At 35.9% G+C, this 16,774-nt stretch overlaps 1 protein-coding gene across 2 annotated transcripts in view; it reads right to left on the reverse strand.

The window, feature by feature from the left end:
• LNPK (lunapark, ER junction formation factor) overlaps positions 1–16,774 on the reverse strand; it is a 31,625-nt gene that overhangs the window by 8,607 nt on the left and 6,244 nt on the right. For both annotated transcript variants that reach the window (XM_015868448.3, XM_015868447.3), the window contains exons 5-9: positions 15,052–15,110; positions 13,953–13,993; positions 8,319–8,399; positions 8,181–8,232; positions 3,957–4,181 (exon numbers count right to left, since the gene is read on the reverse strand). In XM_015868448.3, the coding sequence (XP_015723934.2) occupies positions 3,957–4,181; positions 8,181–8,232; positions 8,319–8,399; positions 13,953–13,993; positions 15,052–15,110 (458 nt within the window). The remainder of the gene's footprint in view (positions 1–3,956; positions 4,182–8,180; positions 8,233–8,318; positions 8,400–13,952; positions 13,994–15,051; positions 15,111–16,774) is intronic.

Genomic DNA, 16,774 nt, shown 5'->3' on the forward strand with positions numbered 1-16,774 from the left:
CATACACTGCCTTCCACTTCCCTGCTACTTACTAGTTACTATTTTAAAGAAATACTGCCTTTAATACACAGTAATTATATACAACAACATGTACACCTCCCGGAACTGGCATATCACATTGTCATACTTGCAGGCTACAGACAATGCTTCACAGTTTGAAAAACTTCTCAGTCAGTTTTAGTTAAATCTCTTAACTGTGCATCCAATCAACAGCCAGCAACCACATCAGGTTAAGTGCAAATAACTGCTGTCAATGGAAAACATCTGATTTCTCATTGTAAAGGACAGAACCTGAGAACATGTCCTTCAGTGACCACTTATACTACACCCAAGATCAACTTTATGTCCCAACCCTTCAGATTCTTTTTAGAGATGACATCAGCTGCAGTCTGCTCTACAGCTTGAACACTTTGCTAGCAGAGTTGTGAGATTACACACACTTCCTATTCCTAATTCTTTGTGAATTCTGACCTGAAATAACATCTACGTTAATGATAAGGTGAGATTCCTTCCAGGATCTCACATAGTTACCTGAGACAAAAGAACACGCTACACTCACCAACCCAGGAGACTAATACCTACACTTGAAAGCTCATTCAGCAGTTGAGAAAGCTACTACAGCATTTTAAATCATATTTGGCAGCTCATTAACTAAACCTCTAACACATCATAGAGGAAAAAATACTTACAGCTGAACAATGCTATAACCTTATGGGTCAACACGCAGCATTAGTTCCAGACAACTTATCCCGTTGCCATGATTTTGCTCAATGCCAAGGAGAAAGAAATCAACGCGGGGTAATCTGAAGCCATGCAAAAACTGAGTATATTTAATCCTTATGAGTAAAATTCTCAAGGCCCAAAAAGCAACTAATATTCTCTGAGGGAAGAGTTCTGGATTGTAACTATTCAATATATCCAGTAAAAACTCTTATATAAAACACATAGCTTAGAAGGGCTTTAAGTGACCACACATTCAGCTTTTGATTCTCTGTTCCTGTATTTTTCTTGGAAATGTGTTTCACAGATTGGATTAGTTGAACTAATTCAGAAGGACATTTAATTGAAAGACAATATGGAAGAAAAAAGAAAATAGAAAAAAAAAAGGACAGACTTCAAGCTTCACTGCAGATAAGTTTATCTTTCCTGTAGCCCTTTTATGCATGTCCCGGTGCAGACCCTAGCTGAAGGCATTCCTTCCAGTAATATCACTTTCACCAGACTCCTTCATAAATACCCACAGAGAAGTAACATGAATGCTTTGGGTATACACTGACAATTTCACCCCCCCACCCAATATCTGGTTAGTATTCAAACACTGATTAATGTCCAAATACGCCCCATATATCATAACAAAGTTTCCAGTAGTTAAAAAAAAGGTAAAATTTAAGTAAAACTACCTAGCACTATAACATGCTCCAAGGAAAACTTCAATTACCTGCCTACTAATAACTCAAACCAACCATCTTAGTTCTCATGCTGTTATGGACACCAGTAATTAATATGAACATCAAAAGCAATCATTGTAGAAAGACTGGTCATTTTTGCAAAGCTTGGCAAACTCTCAACTACCTGCTGGTTATTAATTTTCAAACATATGGGAGCTCCGTGGTAATACACGTTAAATTGATTCTCCTCTGCAAAATATAGTATAATGAAAATGAATTATTAATCTTCTCTACTTTAGAGATAATTAAGGCTATTCACATTTGTTGCAAGCCATGCATAAACTTAGAGGCAATGATATTACTCTTACAGATAGTGAATTTACATACTTCCCACTACAGCTACACGACTAAGATTTTATATGCTTGAAAGGTTTAGGAAAATTCAAGAGAACACAAGGCTTCCACATTAACAGTTACAGTATACAACACAGCATTGCTGCAACAGAACAACACACTTAAGTTGAAAAAAATGCACATGCAAATAAGCATTAACATGAAAATTACATTAAATATTTTAATTAATTGGCAACTGTCCTTTTAAACAAGCTAATTTTTTTCCCGCCTCTAAACTCCTCCTGCAAGTAAAGGCTTACACTCATCCAGCTTATTCATTGTACCCATCTCTTTTTTCCAAGAAGAAAACTAGCAGATTGCTTATACCTATAAAGCATCTTAACCAAGAAGGAACATGTGATTTTAAACTCATTAAAAAATTTCCAATAAGCAGGTTTCAGTAAACACATTTTGAACCCAAATGACCACTTACTTGGTGTGCAAAGCTAATTTACAGTACTTCAAGATAATCAAGAAGTATTAATATCCTGCCATTATAGTTCACTTCAGGGATAAAAACAAATTTAGCAGTTCCATAATAAAGGTAAACAATTACTAAGCAGCAAGAAGGCTTAAAATGCAGAAAACGGATCACTACTCATAAACATTGCACCAAATTACAGTGGTGTTGCAAAGAGTCTTGGCAAACTGCATCCCCATGACAAGTTGAGGCACATGAACATCCACAAGTCTATGAGTCCTGATGAGATGCATCCCAGAATCTTGAGCGAATTAACTGACATAAACACCAAATCACTTTCCTATGATATGGATGGGGTACCATCTGAAAGGACCTAGACAGGCTTGAGCAGTGGGCCCAGATGAATCTCATAAGGTTCAACAGATCCATGTTGCAAGTTCTTACACCTGAGCAGTGGCAACCCTCACTACAAATACAAGCTGGGGGAAGAAAGGATTGAGTGCAGCCCTGTCAAAAAATTAAAAAAGACCTGAGGGCACTGATGGATGGGAAGCTGGACACAAGTCAGCAATGTGCCCTCACAGCCCAGAAAGCCAGTCATGCTAATTGCTGCACCAAAAGAAATATGGCCAGCAAATCAAGAGGGGGTGATCCTGCCCATTACCCTGCTCTGGGGAGGCCTCACCTGGAATACTGCATCCAGATGTGGATTCCTCGGTACAGAAGAAACAAAGACATGTTGCAGCACATCCAGAAGTGAGCCACAAAAATAATCCATGGAAAGGAACATCTGTCCTCTTTGGACAGGCTGAAAGGTGAGGTTGGATCAGGCCCTGGGCAACCTGATTGAGCTATAGTGTCCCTGTTCTACTGAAGGGGAGTAGGGCTAGAGAGCCTTTAAAGTCCCTTCCAACTTCAAGAATTCTATGATTATATTTTGAGATTGCAATCTCCTTCACTGTCTCAAGATCCAACTTCCCCCAAATATTCTGCATCAAATGGATACCCTGGATCTGGTCCCTGCTGCTTCACCTCCAGTGACCAGAATAAAATCTCCTTCTCTCAAAATCTCCCAAATTTTAGCATCCCTCCTGAACTAAACTGCACACATTCAATTTAAGTCCATCCCTTCACAACAAGAAACCAGAAAAACCAAGTTTTAAGGAGCATTCATTTCTACAAGATTTTGACCTGTTGGTAAATTTTTGACTATGGCACCAAACATTCAATTTTAGAAAAAAATCCAGCTACAGCACAGACAATTTTTCTAGCATATTTGGTAGTTCATACTTAGAACCTATGAATATAGATTGCCTGGGTATACCTCCTGGAGTAAAAATTTAAATAAATGTCAAAATGCATGTTAAAAAAAATATGTGCAGGGTTTAGTCAAACATGAATGTATTCGGAAAGTGTTCTCCTCTATATCTGATTTATATAACTGTAGAGTTCTTCTAAACTAAGAACATAAAAAGGTATGCTATATTGTTGACTACAGAATACTGCAAAGTTTTATTGCCATTTAAACAAAGAAGCCATAACAGTTAAATGAGCTCAGGCAATAGGTTTCAGCATCAAGAGGTGCCAGCTGTAAAGAGTTATGGCTAATTGAATATGGAACTCCTGCTTAATCAGATAACTGCTCTGCAATTTCCAAATGAAATGCCATTTCCATACTGTCTGAAAATGGCCTATTTTATTGGTAACCAGAGAAAACAATATAAACTGTAAATAACAGTAAGCATTCTGTTTACCCATTCCAGGCACCGAAGAAGCTGGGGATGAAGGGCGTCTTGGTAGAGTGTTTGACTGCAAGGGTGGCACAGCAATTCTTTCTGGTGGTCCACTAAGAGGAGATGCATCCCTCTGTAGATTAGGAGACGGTGTTGTCGAAACAGGCGACTTTGGAGAGCCCTGCTTAGAATTAGCAGGTGTGGGTGTAGAAGCATTTCTTTGAGCTGCAGTCCTCTGACGAATTTCTGACAAGATATGCACATACTTATTTTAGCATCTAACTCTATAAGCAAAAAATAAATACATTAATATCAATAACCTGCTATTTAAATCAGCCAGAAATAACTGAGTCAAATAAAACCAAAAAAGTCTATAACTAAAAATTGCCACCTGAATGGCTGAGCATATCATATAAATAAAGCCTGCACAGAATGCTATGTTTTTAATAGTAATGATCATTAACTGTGTACTTGGGTTAAAAAAAATTCCAGAAAAAAATTAGCAGATGCCGACCTTATAATTCTGCATTCTAAGGCAGAAAGTTGGACAGATAAGCAGATAAGTTCCAACCAGAAAGTGCAGGTGGAACCTGTGCTTTCTGTTTTACTCTATGATTTAAACATGCTTCCAAGCATTGTTTCCCATGAGAATGAAAACTATTCAGTCATTGCCTAAGACATCCAGTCTAAGTATCCAGTGCTATTAAGAAAGTTTCAGATTAGATAGTTTCAGATTACATATATGAAAACCCTAGAACGACCACAAAACAATACAGTTTTGTTCACTCTATTCGATAAATGTAACAAGCACATGGACTGTCAGAAAGCAGGAAAAGACTCTACTGCTTCATTCTTCTACCTCTTTCTCAGTCCATGACCACAGAGTTACTATTACTTCTAAGAAAAATTATATGTTTCTTCAGCTCCTCTTATACCACGATTAAGTTCTCATTAACAAGAGAAGGAATATCATCCCAGTAATATATTATAGTTTGGATATTTTATCAAGTCATGAAAATTTGAAGTTGCATTACATTTACATACAAGTTTGTTTACCAAAGCAAAGCAAGGCAGGGTCAGTGAGCAGGAATATCACTTAACTGTTTTTCATCCTATCTACACCCTGTTACCTCCAAAAGAACATTTGAAATGCTCTAATAAATGAAACTGAAATTAACCCTCACTTCAGGACTCCATACACTGCTAACACATGATGGCTCAATCTAAAAACTATACCCCCAGAACTGCTGCACCAAAAGCTAACCACCACAGGTTAGCTGTCGCTAAAGGCCACAAGGAGATGGGTGTGCTGAAGTCTGAAGGAGCAAACCCTGTATCTGGGAAGTAAAACACTACCACACTAAGCTTTTCTGTGCACTATGGGGATGGAAAGCATGTAACATGAACTTACACTAGCCAAGAAACTGTTGCTATCACTGGAGCATTAGGTCAAACAAAAATTCAGTTGGTCAACTGCCAACACCCAGAGCTATGAAATCGCAACATGTAGGCTATGATCTCGCCTACTAATCTGTACCTATATATAGCATTAGTATGCACCAGAAGGAAGGAAAGATTATCATCCACAGTCAGAAGACTGCAACCAAAGTCTTAATAAAAAAAAAAAAAAATCTATCTTCTCAGTCACCTACCAAGCAGAAAACATTATTAGCTTCCTCTTCTAGACTATCATGCACTTTGCTGCATTAACTGACGCTTCATCTGCCAGTTTAGGTCACCCAACAAGTATGAAGATCCTTTATGTTTTTAAGTTGGTGCTATTAAGTAAAATGCATCCCCTCATTTAAACTGTTCCAGATCCAGATAACAGGGTAAATTGGTGAGGTAGTTGCAGAAGTTCCTTAAAGGTTTCCTTGGTAACATGTTTCTACTTTTAAAACTTATCCTGTGTCAGAAATTGAATTTTAATTAAGAATTCATCTATGATGAACATCACCACTGACACAGATTTTTGTGAGAGATTTTACTAGCAGCATTTCAAATTAACCTGCACTAGAGTAACTACCCTCTTCATTTACTCGTTTGCAGCTTGTAAAATTCCGCTCAAAAAGTATAATTCATCTATAAATAATATATTGCATGTTAATTATGAACCTCTTGTAAACTTTCAGGCTTCCATAATTAAAGTCCCAGAAGTCAACTGAAGGAAGTATCCGTTTTATCTCTATTCTAACAATATACAGCAACTGCTGAAGAGGTTTCAACGACATTTTTCAGAAGTATTTTATTTCTCCTTCACTTCAAAACTCCTTGATTTTGGTACACTGTTTTTAAAATATCTAGAGCACAAAGCCAGTCATTATATAATTCACAGACTTGTTCGCTTTAGTGGTAAAGATGAACCAAGAACTTCTTTATCCTTGCTGTCTGCACCCAAACCACAACTTGCAACCACCTGTTATTGCATTATGTTTAATTCTGGTCATGCAGTGACCTCAGTTACAACATAGCATTGCTTACAGCTGTATCAGCGCACTGAAGTGAACAGGTACAAAGCAGGAATACCCTGTTGTTTTTTTTCCCCCACTTACTCTATTTTCTTCAAATGGACAGAGTACTGAATGTTCATTCACTCCACTACTCTAAGCACTTAATGGATAAAATTGCACTTAAGTTTTCAAATTCCCTTCCTTCTGAATTTCCAGGATTTTCTAATACCAAATCTCAAGATTAATACAATTAATATCTTAAAATTACTATTAACAAGTATATTAAAAAAAAAAAAAATCAGAAAACCTTCAAAAATTGTGAAGCACACAATGAAGCTGCTGAGTGGTTTTCTGAGAGTTAACTACTATGCGAAACTGAATGATAAAAATCTTTGAACTAACTTGAAATTGAAACTCACATATAACAACATGCAAGTTAAACACATACCAACTAACCTTTCACCGACTGCCACGTACAGCTTTAAGTCCAATCTGATTGGACATTATCTATCCTATGCTTAAGATAACAAGTTCTGCTCCCTGACCAGCTTGTCTCCAAACTGAGACAAGAGAAGTCTAAGGAAGTACACATGTTAACTTATCAGCTATTTTACTCATGTCAAATCACTAATTCTACTCTATGTTATATACAAGAAGTTATACCATAGCCACAATAAGGTACCATCTAGTCATACTAAGCTCACACAGAATCACAGAATGACCCAGGTTGGAAGGGACCTCAAGGATCATGTAGTTCCAACCCCCCTGCCACATGTTCAGTTCTGTGCAGTGTATTTGTTTGGGGCAGTTATTTAGCATGAAAAACAATAAGCTAACACATTTGATATATAAAAGTTGAGTTAACAAATAACTCCACATACACAAAAAAAAATGAACTACTGAGAAAATAAGCCTCCCCTATTTCAGAAGATAAATCCAAACAGCACAAATACAAGCACTGTGCACCTACCAAAAACAGGATTTCAAGAGTGAAAAAATGAAAGAAATACAGGCTTGTTGTTTCAAATTCCTTTCCCAAGAATTAGACAAAAGTTTAGAGCTTTAATACATGCTTCAGAGCAGTACGTCTTCCTTAGAAAATCACATACACAAGATTCTGCAGTTTATTTTGAGCATGAGCCCCCATGGACCTGAGTTGGTTAAAACATCAAATAACCCTTTACACTAAAAGCAAGTTTTTGTTGGTAAGCCGTCTTCATTAACATAGCACCAGGTGGCCTTTGTACTGAAAATGCTACTGTTAATACAGTATAAGTATAGCATATTATAGTCAACTTCAAAAAAAATCCAAGTACAATTCCTGTGTGACAAACCAGCAAAGTCCATCTTTACTACCTACCTAATACCACTTCTGCACTAGCTTTGAGAAATCAACCCATCTGCCATAGAGAAGTAATTTAAGTGCTGCATTATGACATGTCTGACTAGACACAACAGGAGCACAACAGGAAAGTTAAGTCAAGGAGGACAGTATAAGATTTCCCAGCCACTTAGTATTCAAACAAAACAAGTATGTGACTCAAGAACTTGATTTTAATGCATCAATATTTAACGTTGATGCTCTTCTAGGCAATGTTAGCAGCAGTATTTACTAACATCCACTGTATGAAAAAAATAAAGAATGTCCACAGGCATAGTCTAATAAATAGTCTATTAACCTTAAATAAAGGTCAATCAATCTACAAATTTTATTACTAAGAGACTTCCAAGAATGGAAATTGCAATGAAAGATGAGTGTCTCTGCTAAAGAGCAGCCATTTTACAGGGTGATTACCTTGTCCAGGTCTTGAGGTTGCAGATGTTCCAGCAGATGGCAGTTCAGCCTCCTGCCAATTAATTATAAATAACATTATCTGAATGTACGAGTCCATGGTACCTTTTACGTTAAATCACTATCAATAAAGACTGTTACCTTTGCATTTGATTCTGGATCAAACCTCTCAAGAATTAGTTTAGCAGTCTTGTATGTTTCCTTCTCCATCACTTCCTCAAGCTGGAAACAAAAGGTTCCACATATCAAAACAGAATTTTTTCAGCATTTTCTTCACACACACACACCTATTTACAACCAACATAGAGAAGTTCCCAAATTGTGAAGCTCTACTCAACAAGCCATGTTCAGATGTAACTTACGTAACACGTTCAGATAAATGCAGATTTGGTGCACACAATGGATATGAAATTTTGTTTCCAAAAGTTTAGCAACTCTAACGGGCTACTTGTATTTAACAGCTTTATTGCAAGGAAACACCAAATATTGCTAATTGTTTACATATAATGAGGAGAATAATTACATGCACCAACTTCAATAATGGAATGTGCAAAAATCTATCAGCCATCATTATTGGAAGTTATTAGACATGACAAGCAAATGACAGGCAATTCCTTAGATTTATTTCCTCATAGCACTTAATGCTATTAATTTAAGGAAGGTCGTTAGCCAAGTGCTTTACAGAATAAAGTCTCTGTGCCAATTAACTGCTGTCAGCATCGATTTTAGATTATTTATTAGCAGAAGCAATTAGCTTGCTGCAAACGCTGTGAAAACTCACTAACTAGAGAACAGCCATGGAATTTGCACAAATGACTTTAAAGGCTACAGCTCCATCTTTACAGTTCAAACTGCTTTTCAGAAAAAAAAAGGAACATGTTAAGAATTTAAATAAAAAAATTTACTAAGAACTATGCATACTTTAGGGAGTGTAATTAAAGCACTTCATTATTATAGCGCTTTATTTACAATGCACTCAAGTGGTTTTATAGCTAATACATGGGCTTAATTAAAAAAGTAATCACTAGTAAAGTATCATTTTAGTGGTTAACAGTCAACATCAGAAGAAGCTTAACTTTAAAACAGATAGCTAAAGTTATGACAAATAACAAATATACATAGAAATTACAATGCATTTTACAGTATCTTAGGCAGACCTTTTCTCTCAGATATGCTGACTAATGGCCACGTTCAGCTAAAAGTGGTCTTGTTTGTTTGTTTGTTAGATTTGCTGTTGGCATAAGCTGCAAAACTGAAAAGGTCAGTGGTCAAAAAATTACGTTCCCTCGAAGTCATTTATCACTGCTAAAATAATAAATGGTGCACATTAACATGACTTTTAGGCAAGTATTTCACTAGTGAGAAACTAACATCTCAGCCTTTCTTTGTATACAGCCCTTGCACTAGTTTTACCGATAGAGAAACCTCAATCACAAATAGACCTCAAAAGATAAATAAATTCCACTCCATTTAACAGATACACGGCACCCATTTAACAGCTCACTCCTACACACACTACCAGAAGTTCAAGGCAAGGAATACAACAAGCTGCTAATTCAGGAATGTTGAAACAAAAAGGGAACGAATAGGAAAGTAAAAATAATAACAATAAATGTCCTAAATTTTTATTTCTGCAGGACTTTGGAGTTAACCCACTAACTTATAAACGAAATGCCACACACCATGCAGTAAGATCAGAATTATGAGTCTAATAAGGAAAATAAACCATTTATTGCTTATTAAAGTGCAAACCATGAGGCAGTCCTTCACACAAAGGGGTGATGTTAACAAGGGAAAGTGGGGAAGCATAAACGATCAGTGTCAATATACGGTCCCCAAATCAAAAGGAAGAGCCCCAAGTCAGTTTACTCAGATGACCATACAATGAGTGCATTTGTGTTCAAAGCAACACAGGAAAATGAGAAAACCTCAGCAAGACAACTTCTAGGTAAAGAAAAAACAGAATGCTCCGCCATCACTTGACACTTGCCCATCACGAGATTCAGATGTCACAGCCATTCTCACGTTATCAAAATACAGGATAATTCAACAGGTTATTCTTCATATTCTGAAGTTCACACATAGCTTTATAAATTCCACAAAGTTGAAAATGAACGAGAACTCACATCTGCAATCAAAATTCTGCAAATTTCTCAAAAACTTCTAAAAACTGTCAAGATTCCTTTAAGTACAGTCACAAATCCCATGGTTTCACTTCTAGAATATGTTATCCTGAAATCAGTTAAATTTGGCTGGCAATATCAATAAAGTAGTAAGGATGTCAAGCTCTCCTTCCTGTTTAAGCAATTTAGTATAGTTACTTGAAGCACATAATGGCTTGTGTGTATAAGCTTGGAATACTGCAAGTTTGAATGAAGAAGAAACTTGCTTGTGCACTACCACAAATTCATTTACAAATGCAAATCAAACAACTGACTTCTGGATCATTCAGTACTTTGAAACAACCCCATAAAAGGTTTACCTAGTAGTGAACAATGGCTCAAAAACACAGCAAATTACTCCACCATTCCACTCTTCTCCATAATAACCTTCTCTTAGATTCAATTTTTTCCCCTACAAGAACATTTTATACCTCCTACCAAAACAAAATTCACAGCTTATCAAGCTAAAACGATGAGTATCCAGAATCACAGTTCTCTATAAAGGTTAATGCCACCCTAATTGTGGCTTTCCAAACTAGCTCACAGAATTAACCGCATCTTAATAAAGCAGCATGGTCATGTACCACTTTCTCTCCCATGGCTGGCCTCCTATCCAAATGGCAACAAAACCAAACTCCTGCAAAAACTATACTAGTTGGCTATACCAAAAATAAATAGGAGTAAAGTATTTTAAGCATCTGGTCAACATGATTTCACAAATGGAAATTTGAAGTATTAACACAGTGCAAGCAACTTAACTGCCACACTACCTTTTGAGTTCTTAAACTGAATTACTTGGTACATCAAACCTCCCTATGGAGAAGTATTTCTCCACATTTGTGCAAAGCTGAAGATTAATTTCAATCTGTAGATATAAGACTTACAAGCACATACATAAGCAACTTTAAAAAAGAAAATAAAGTCATTTAAGCCACAATAGTAACTGTTTTGTATGAGCACTGCAACACACCTACAAGAAACACACCCTGACCATTCATCAGTAGAATTCATTTTTAATCACACTTTGAGCTTCCTATTGTGAGTTTGCAGTACTCTAACATATATTGGGTAGGCATGGCTGGGCTCGCGCAATGGTCAGTAATTACTATGCTATCTTAACAACTCTGTCCTCAGGCTAAGAATTATCCCATCTTTAAAACCGCTACTCCAGGTAAAGTCTCTGTTAATTCCCAATTCTAGCAGCTTAATATGTGTCCTGTGCCCTTGCTTTTAATCTGCTTAACCCTCTGAACTTGCTCATCTAAACACATTCAGGCTTAAGGGTTGACAACTTCATTAACCAACAAAGAACTAAGGCCAAAGAGACAGTTACAGTTATCACAAACACAACCAGAGCATCCCATATGTACAACGATAGAGAAAGCTGCATCTTGAAGAAGTGCCTTAAGTACAGCTAATGCACACAAATCCCCTGTATCATAGAGAATCACAGTCTCGTTTACACACTAAGGAAACAATACTGTATAGACTCAACTGTGCAAAGTATTATACGCACCATGTACTGTGTCTCAACAGACAATATTAATAGATATTTCAAGATGAAATATGTTTGTCAGGTATTTCACCCACTTTACCACCCATGTGATCATGCTAACAAAGACTGAACCCTTCTAAGAAGAACTGAAGGGTCCATTTGGCAGCTCACGTGGCACAAGAACCAGGGCTTACCATCTGGTTGGCGAGGAGCTTACTCTGTTGTCGGCACCCTTTGGAACTTAAGGAGCATCACAAACAGAAAGATAGACCACAGGCCAGAAAAGCTCAAGTGCTGTAACACTTCTCAAAAGGCCAACTGTCTTTAAAGTTTCTCCAGCAGTCAGGCAGTTAAGCTTTAGTAAGGTGAAATACTATAGCTATTGTGGCAAGCTCATAGTTCCTAGACAATCCACATTACAAATAAACAGGAAATACATAATTTATGTACTACAATGTTGGTTGAATATCACTAATTAATATCTCAGTAACTATTTCTATTAGCAAATACACTGGCTACTTAATCCAAAAGGAAAAAAATATATATATTATCTTGTCCTTCTCCCTTCCCATTACTTTGCATGAATGCTTCTGGTTGTTAGTTGTTTTCTTCCTTGCTTTCATTTCTTTGTTTAACTACAAAGTAGGTATTTACTAAAGGTACTTGCAGATACAAATGGGACTAAGAAAATTAATATAAAACCAAAACTAAACCTTCATATTATTTTTAAATCGTTATTATTGCATAATCATTATAACACAATTTTAAAAATGTTTTTACCTAAAAAACAAATTCTAGTCCTATGTCATTACCTGCATCCATGTTCTGCTCATTTCAACACAACAGGATTTCAAATTAAATGCCTTTAAACTATGACAAAACTTCAAAGAAAATCATCTGAGTCAAAAATACCAACACCACTCCAATCCAATAGGCCCTAATAAGTCTGCTCCCTTGCCAGGAATCAGGCATCTACAAGCTCAAGAGATAATCACAGACTTTATTGCCCTCAAACTGAAAAATAGTTGAACTGAAGTTCTACTCAGAAGTCTGTCTTCAATGACTACAGGTTGGCAATTCCACTGTTGTTTTGACTTCTTTAATCATCAAGACATCCACATTATATTCCAGTGGCATCAATTCCAAGCAAAGAAACCTCCCCATTTTTTTCCCCCTGACTAATCTACCTGATTTTGTCACATCTAGGAAAAAAAAAGCCAAAGAAACTCACACACAAGTTCAGCATGACTATTTCTTCGAGAACATGAAGACTGAGATCACAGAAAATCATTTGAATTAAATGAAAGATTCACACTCGACTCCAAAGGCTTTTTTGTTCTCCATTGAGCTTTCCTTTTCTCAGAAATTTCCCCTCAAAACAACTCAATAACTGTGTAAATTGGAAAGATGAACTAACTTCAGTTATTGTTTTCATAAAATAAGATTAAAAATACAGATGTCACATTCATTTATTTCAGTCCTTTGAAATTTAAGCATATCCAACACTTTTTATCACCTCTCCAGTCAAAGGACACTTCCATTTAATAGATTCTTTAAAATAAGGATTAGCAGATATAAATTAGCAAATCCTCCTTACTAAAGGACGATGACATAATCAGGTTACAGTTTACCATACCAATTTTACATTTACAAAGTACTTCCAGTCCAGTGGAAGATCAGTGAATTCTGCTTGCCCTGTAAAGGCCATATGACTTCAGACTCTTACCAGACATCTTTTTAGTAGCATTGCTGTGGGTTTTCTGTTAATTTAGCTACTAGAACAAACAATGCAGAATTTTTTCCAAGTGTTTGCACTTGGAAAGAATCATAAACAACAGAGGCACATAATGCAACTTCAGGAGGATGTTTTGGGGTAGGGACTGCATTTGTGATTTTGCTGTTGGTTGGAAAAAACAAGTCTAGCAACAATAAAACAGGAGGCTTAATTTAAACTACAAGTTTAAATTTAAACTACAATTTATTCTCATACACAAGTACACTCCTGTGTGGCAGGAGTAGCAGAAAACACATGAAAACAGTGCAACGTTAATAGCTTTGTAAAAACAAAAACATTTTAGTGGACCACAACAACTATTTTTTTCTTTAAGTTTTACTTACTATTTTTTTCTTTTGAGATTTCAAATCTTCCAGCGCATCATCTAAAAGTAAAACGTTATACATCAGTTTCCACGTAAGAGATTTTCCACACCCTCTGAGCAATGAATTCATCCCGTACAATCAAAGTTTACCAACCACAACAAAACCTACATCAGTAAACTTTGCAAAAACAAAGTGTGAAAATAATTTATCTTTAACCCTGAAACTGCTCATAAATTATAGCCCACTTACCATTTTACAGTTATAACTATTTTAAAAGTTTTATGTACCATTTCCTCATTAAGAGAACCAATTCTAGCTAGCACCCTGCTTTGACCTACATTAAAACTGCTACAACAATGGACCAAATGCACTTAATCTCAGCAGTCAAACTACAGAAAAAAATGCTTGAAGTCCAAGTATTAATACATCTGAGTACCAGATTTACTGGCTTCCATATTTCATGTAAGCCTCTTACACATGCTAGTTCCAAATGCCAGATGAATTCTGAGCTTCAAATCTGAATATATTTCACCCATCCAATTCTTTCAGACAACAGAAGAGCAAAAAAAGTTTTGTAGGCTAACCACATCACATTACTACTAAATGTAAGAGACTTTGCTACAAGTAATAAGTGCAGCACTTAACCTCTTATCTCTAGAAGGAACAAAGAGGAAAGGTCAAATGCAATGGGATTCTCTTTAAGTCAAAGCTTCCAGCTTGGCACTGAATGAAACCTCACTGCAATAAACCATCACCTAGTACAGAAGATATTTTCCACTATCCTTCATAGCAAGAAGAGCTTAACACACACAAAAATCTGTTTATAACTATTCCCCTTCTTCAATACTACTGGACAGTAGCAGTTCACTTATAAGATATCATGGTTTTTACCCATTTTTCAGTTTTCCAAAAAACACATAAAGCTATGAGAAACAGCAAGAATATTAACATAATATATACTTCTATTTATATACATACATTTGCACTTATTTATGTATACTTATTAGGTATATTAAATACTTTTGAAAGCTTATTTTGGGAAATAACTTTAAGGAACATATAACTACCAAAAACAAACGCCACAGTTGAATTTCACAGAAGACAGAAAAATACTTACTATTCCTTTCTGTCCTTTTGGAAAAGAAAAAAATGAGCAGAGTTCTTATAAACCAGATTCTTTAAAACAGAAAGAAGAGTTATATTAGGATATTACAGTAATCATTTCTGAAGTCATTTAGCAAAGCAGACAATTCACACAGAAGAGACTTAATTCCGCAAATACAAAGAACAAATCTTCTAACAATATTTAAGTGGGGAGCTATAAATGAAATTACTGCATTGTCAACAAGACATCAACATCAATATAATCCAGCTGGAATAATAGTTAAAGAAATGCTACTGCAGGTAGAAATAGTAAGGAAGCACTACCAGTAACACCACCGCTTGCTAAAATGCTCAATGAGAATGCCTGGAAACCTCAAGGTATATGAAACAAGCCAAAAACTACCTATTCACTGCTTATTGTTAAATAAATTTCTGAAGCAAGTCATCCAAAAAACAAGACTACCAACCAACTCCCAAAATTAAGACACAGGAGGTTTGTAGAAGGAATTCAATACCAATGAAAGGCAAGAGATACAGCTATTGTGTAAATGCTCTCCCAAACAAAGGTAACTGTCCTGACTCCTATTGATTTTACAGAGCTCTGAATCCAGTCACATTCTGTACAGTTTCAGCTGACTTACCCCAAACAATGCAGGAGCTTTATCTGTGCTCAAGATAAAATTATTGATTTATGTCTGTTTTACCTTTGAAGTGCTTCTCTGCAATCCCTAATAATTTTTTATTTAGAATTGTTTATAATTAAAATAAAGTAGCAATGCTTCAGTTAAGCAAAAAAAAAATCAACATCCTAAAGCCTAGAAACATGTTCTGAATAATAACTAGCATAGGAGATAGATATTTAAAATACTTTTGAGTAATTCATAAAAACATGTTTTGTATCTATATAATGGCTACTCAGTTTCAAATGCTTTTAAGCAGTAACAAAACATGAATTAGTTAAGTCAGACAAGGCAAATGCAACGTGGAAGTAACATATCCAAGGTATGAGAAACAAGCTTAACTATTCCACTTCCAAAAGTGTGCTGTAACAACTTAAGAATACAGACAGCTTTGTCTCTTAGCAATGTAAAATATATCTTCCTATGAAGAAAGAATACAAGGTAGACAGGCATTACTTCTTTAGTTTTATCTATGCTTAATATAGAAGAGTCTTTTCCTACCTAGAGTTGTATCCTAAGAAAAAGCATATAGTAGGATTTCATGAAGCAGAAGATTCATGAAACTTTTACCTCAAAGTCAGAAAACAGACCTTTTCATACTAACGTAACAAGTTCAAAATGAAAACATTTATATGAAAATTAGGGCAAGATGAAATAGTTTTCACTTAAATAGATTCTATTCCAAGAATATCCCCATAAAATGCAAAACTACTCAGATGTATCAATACACATTTAATATCAATCCTAGCAGTTAACTCACCCTATCAGTAACGTGCTAAGACTGAGGAAATGACATATGGCAGAAACAAGTCGGTGACTGACTGCAAGTGGGAAATGCAAACATATTCCAGTTTGATTAGAGCTTCCAAATATATATTGGGGAAAAAAAAAAAAGAAAAACAAAACACCTGTAGAGCTATTGCTGGGTGGCACCTCCTGACTGAGAGCAAAGACAAGCTGGCAGTTGTTTGCCATTCCTATCTGTCAAAAAGCCTGAAGTGTAATAGCTTAATAGAAAAAAAAAACAACAGATGAACTGTCACAAATGATAAAAAA

This window comes from Coturnix japonica, chromosome 7 (assembly GCF_054131305.1).
Source record: "Coturnix japonica strain WE chromosome 7, WE-NBRP24, whole genome shotgun sequence".
Lineage (NCBI taxonomy): Eukaryota > Metazoa > Chordata > Aves > Galliformes > Phasianidae > Coturnix > Coturnix japonica.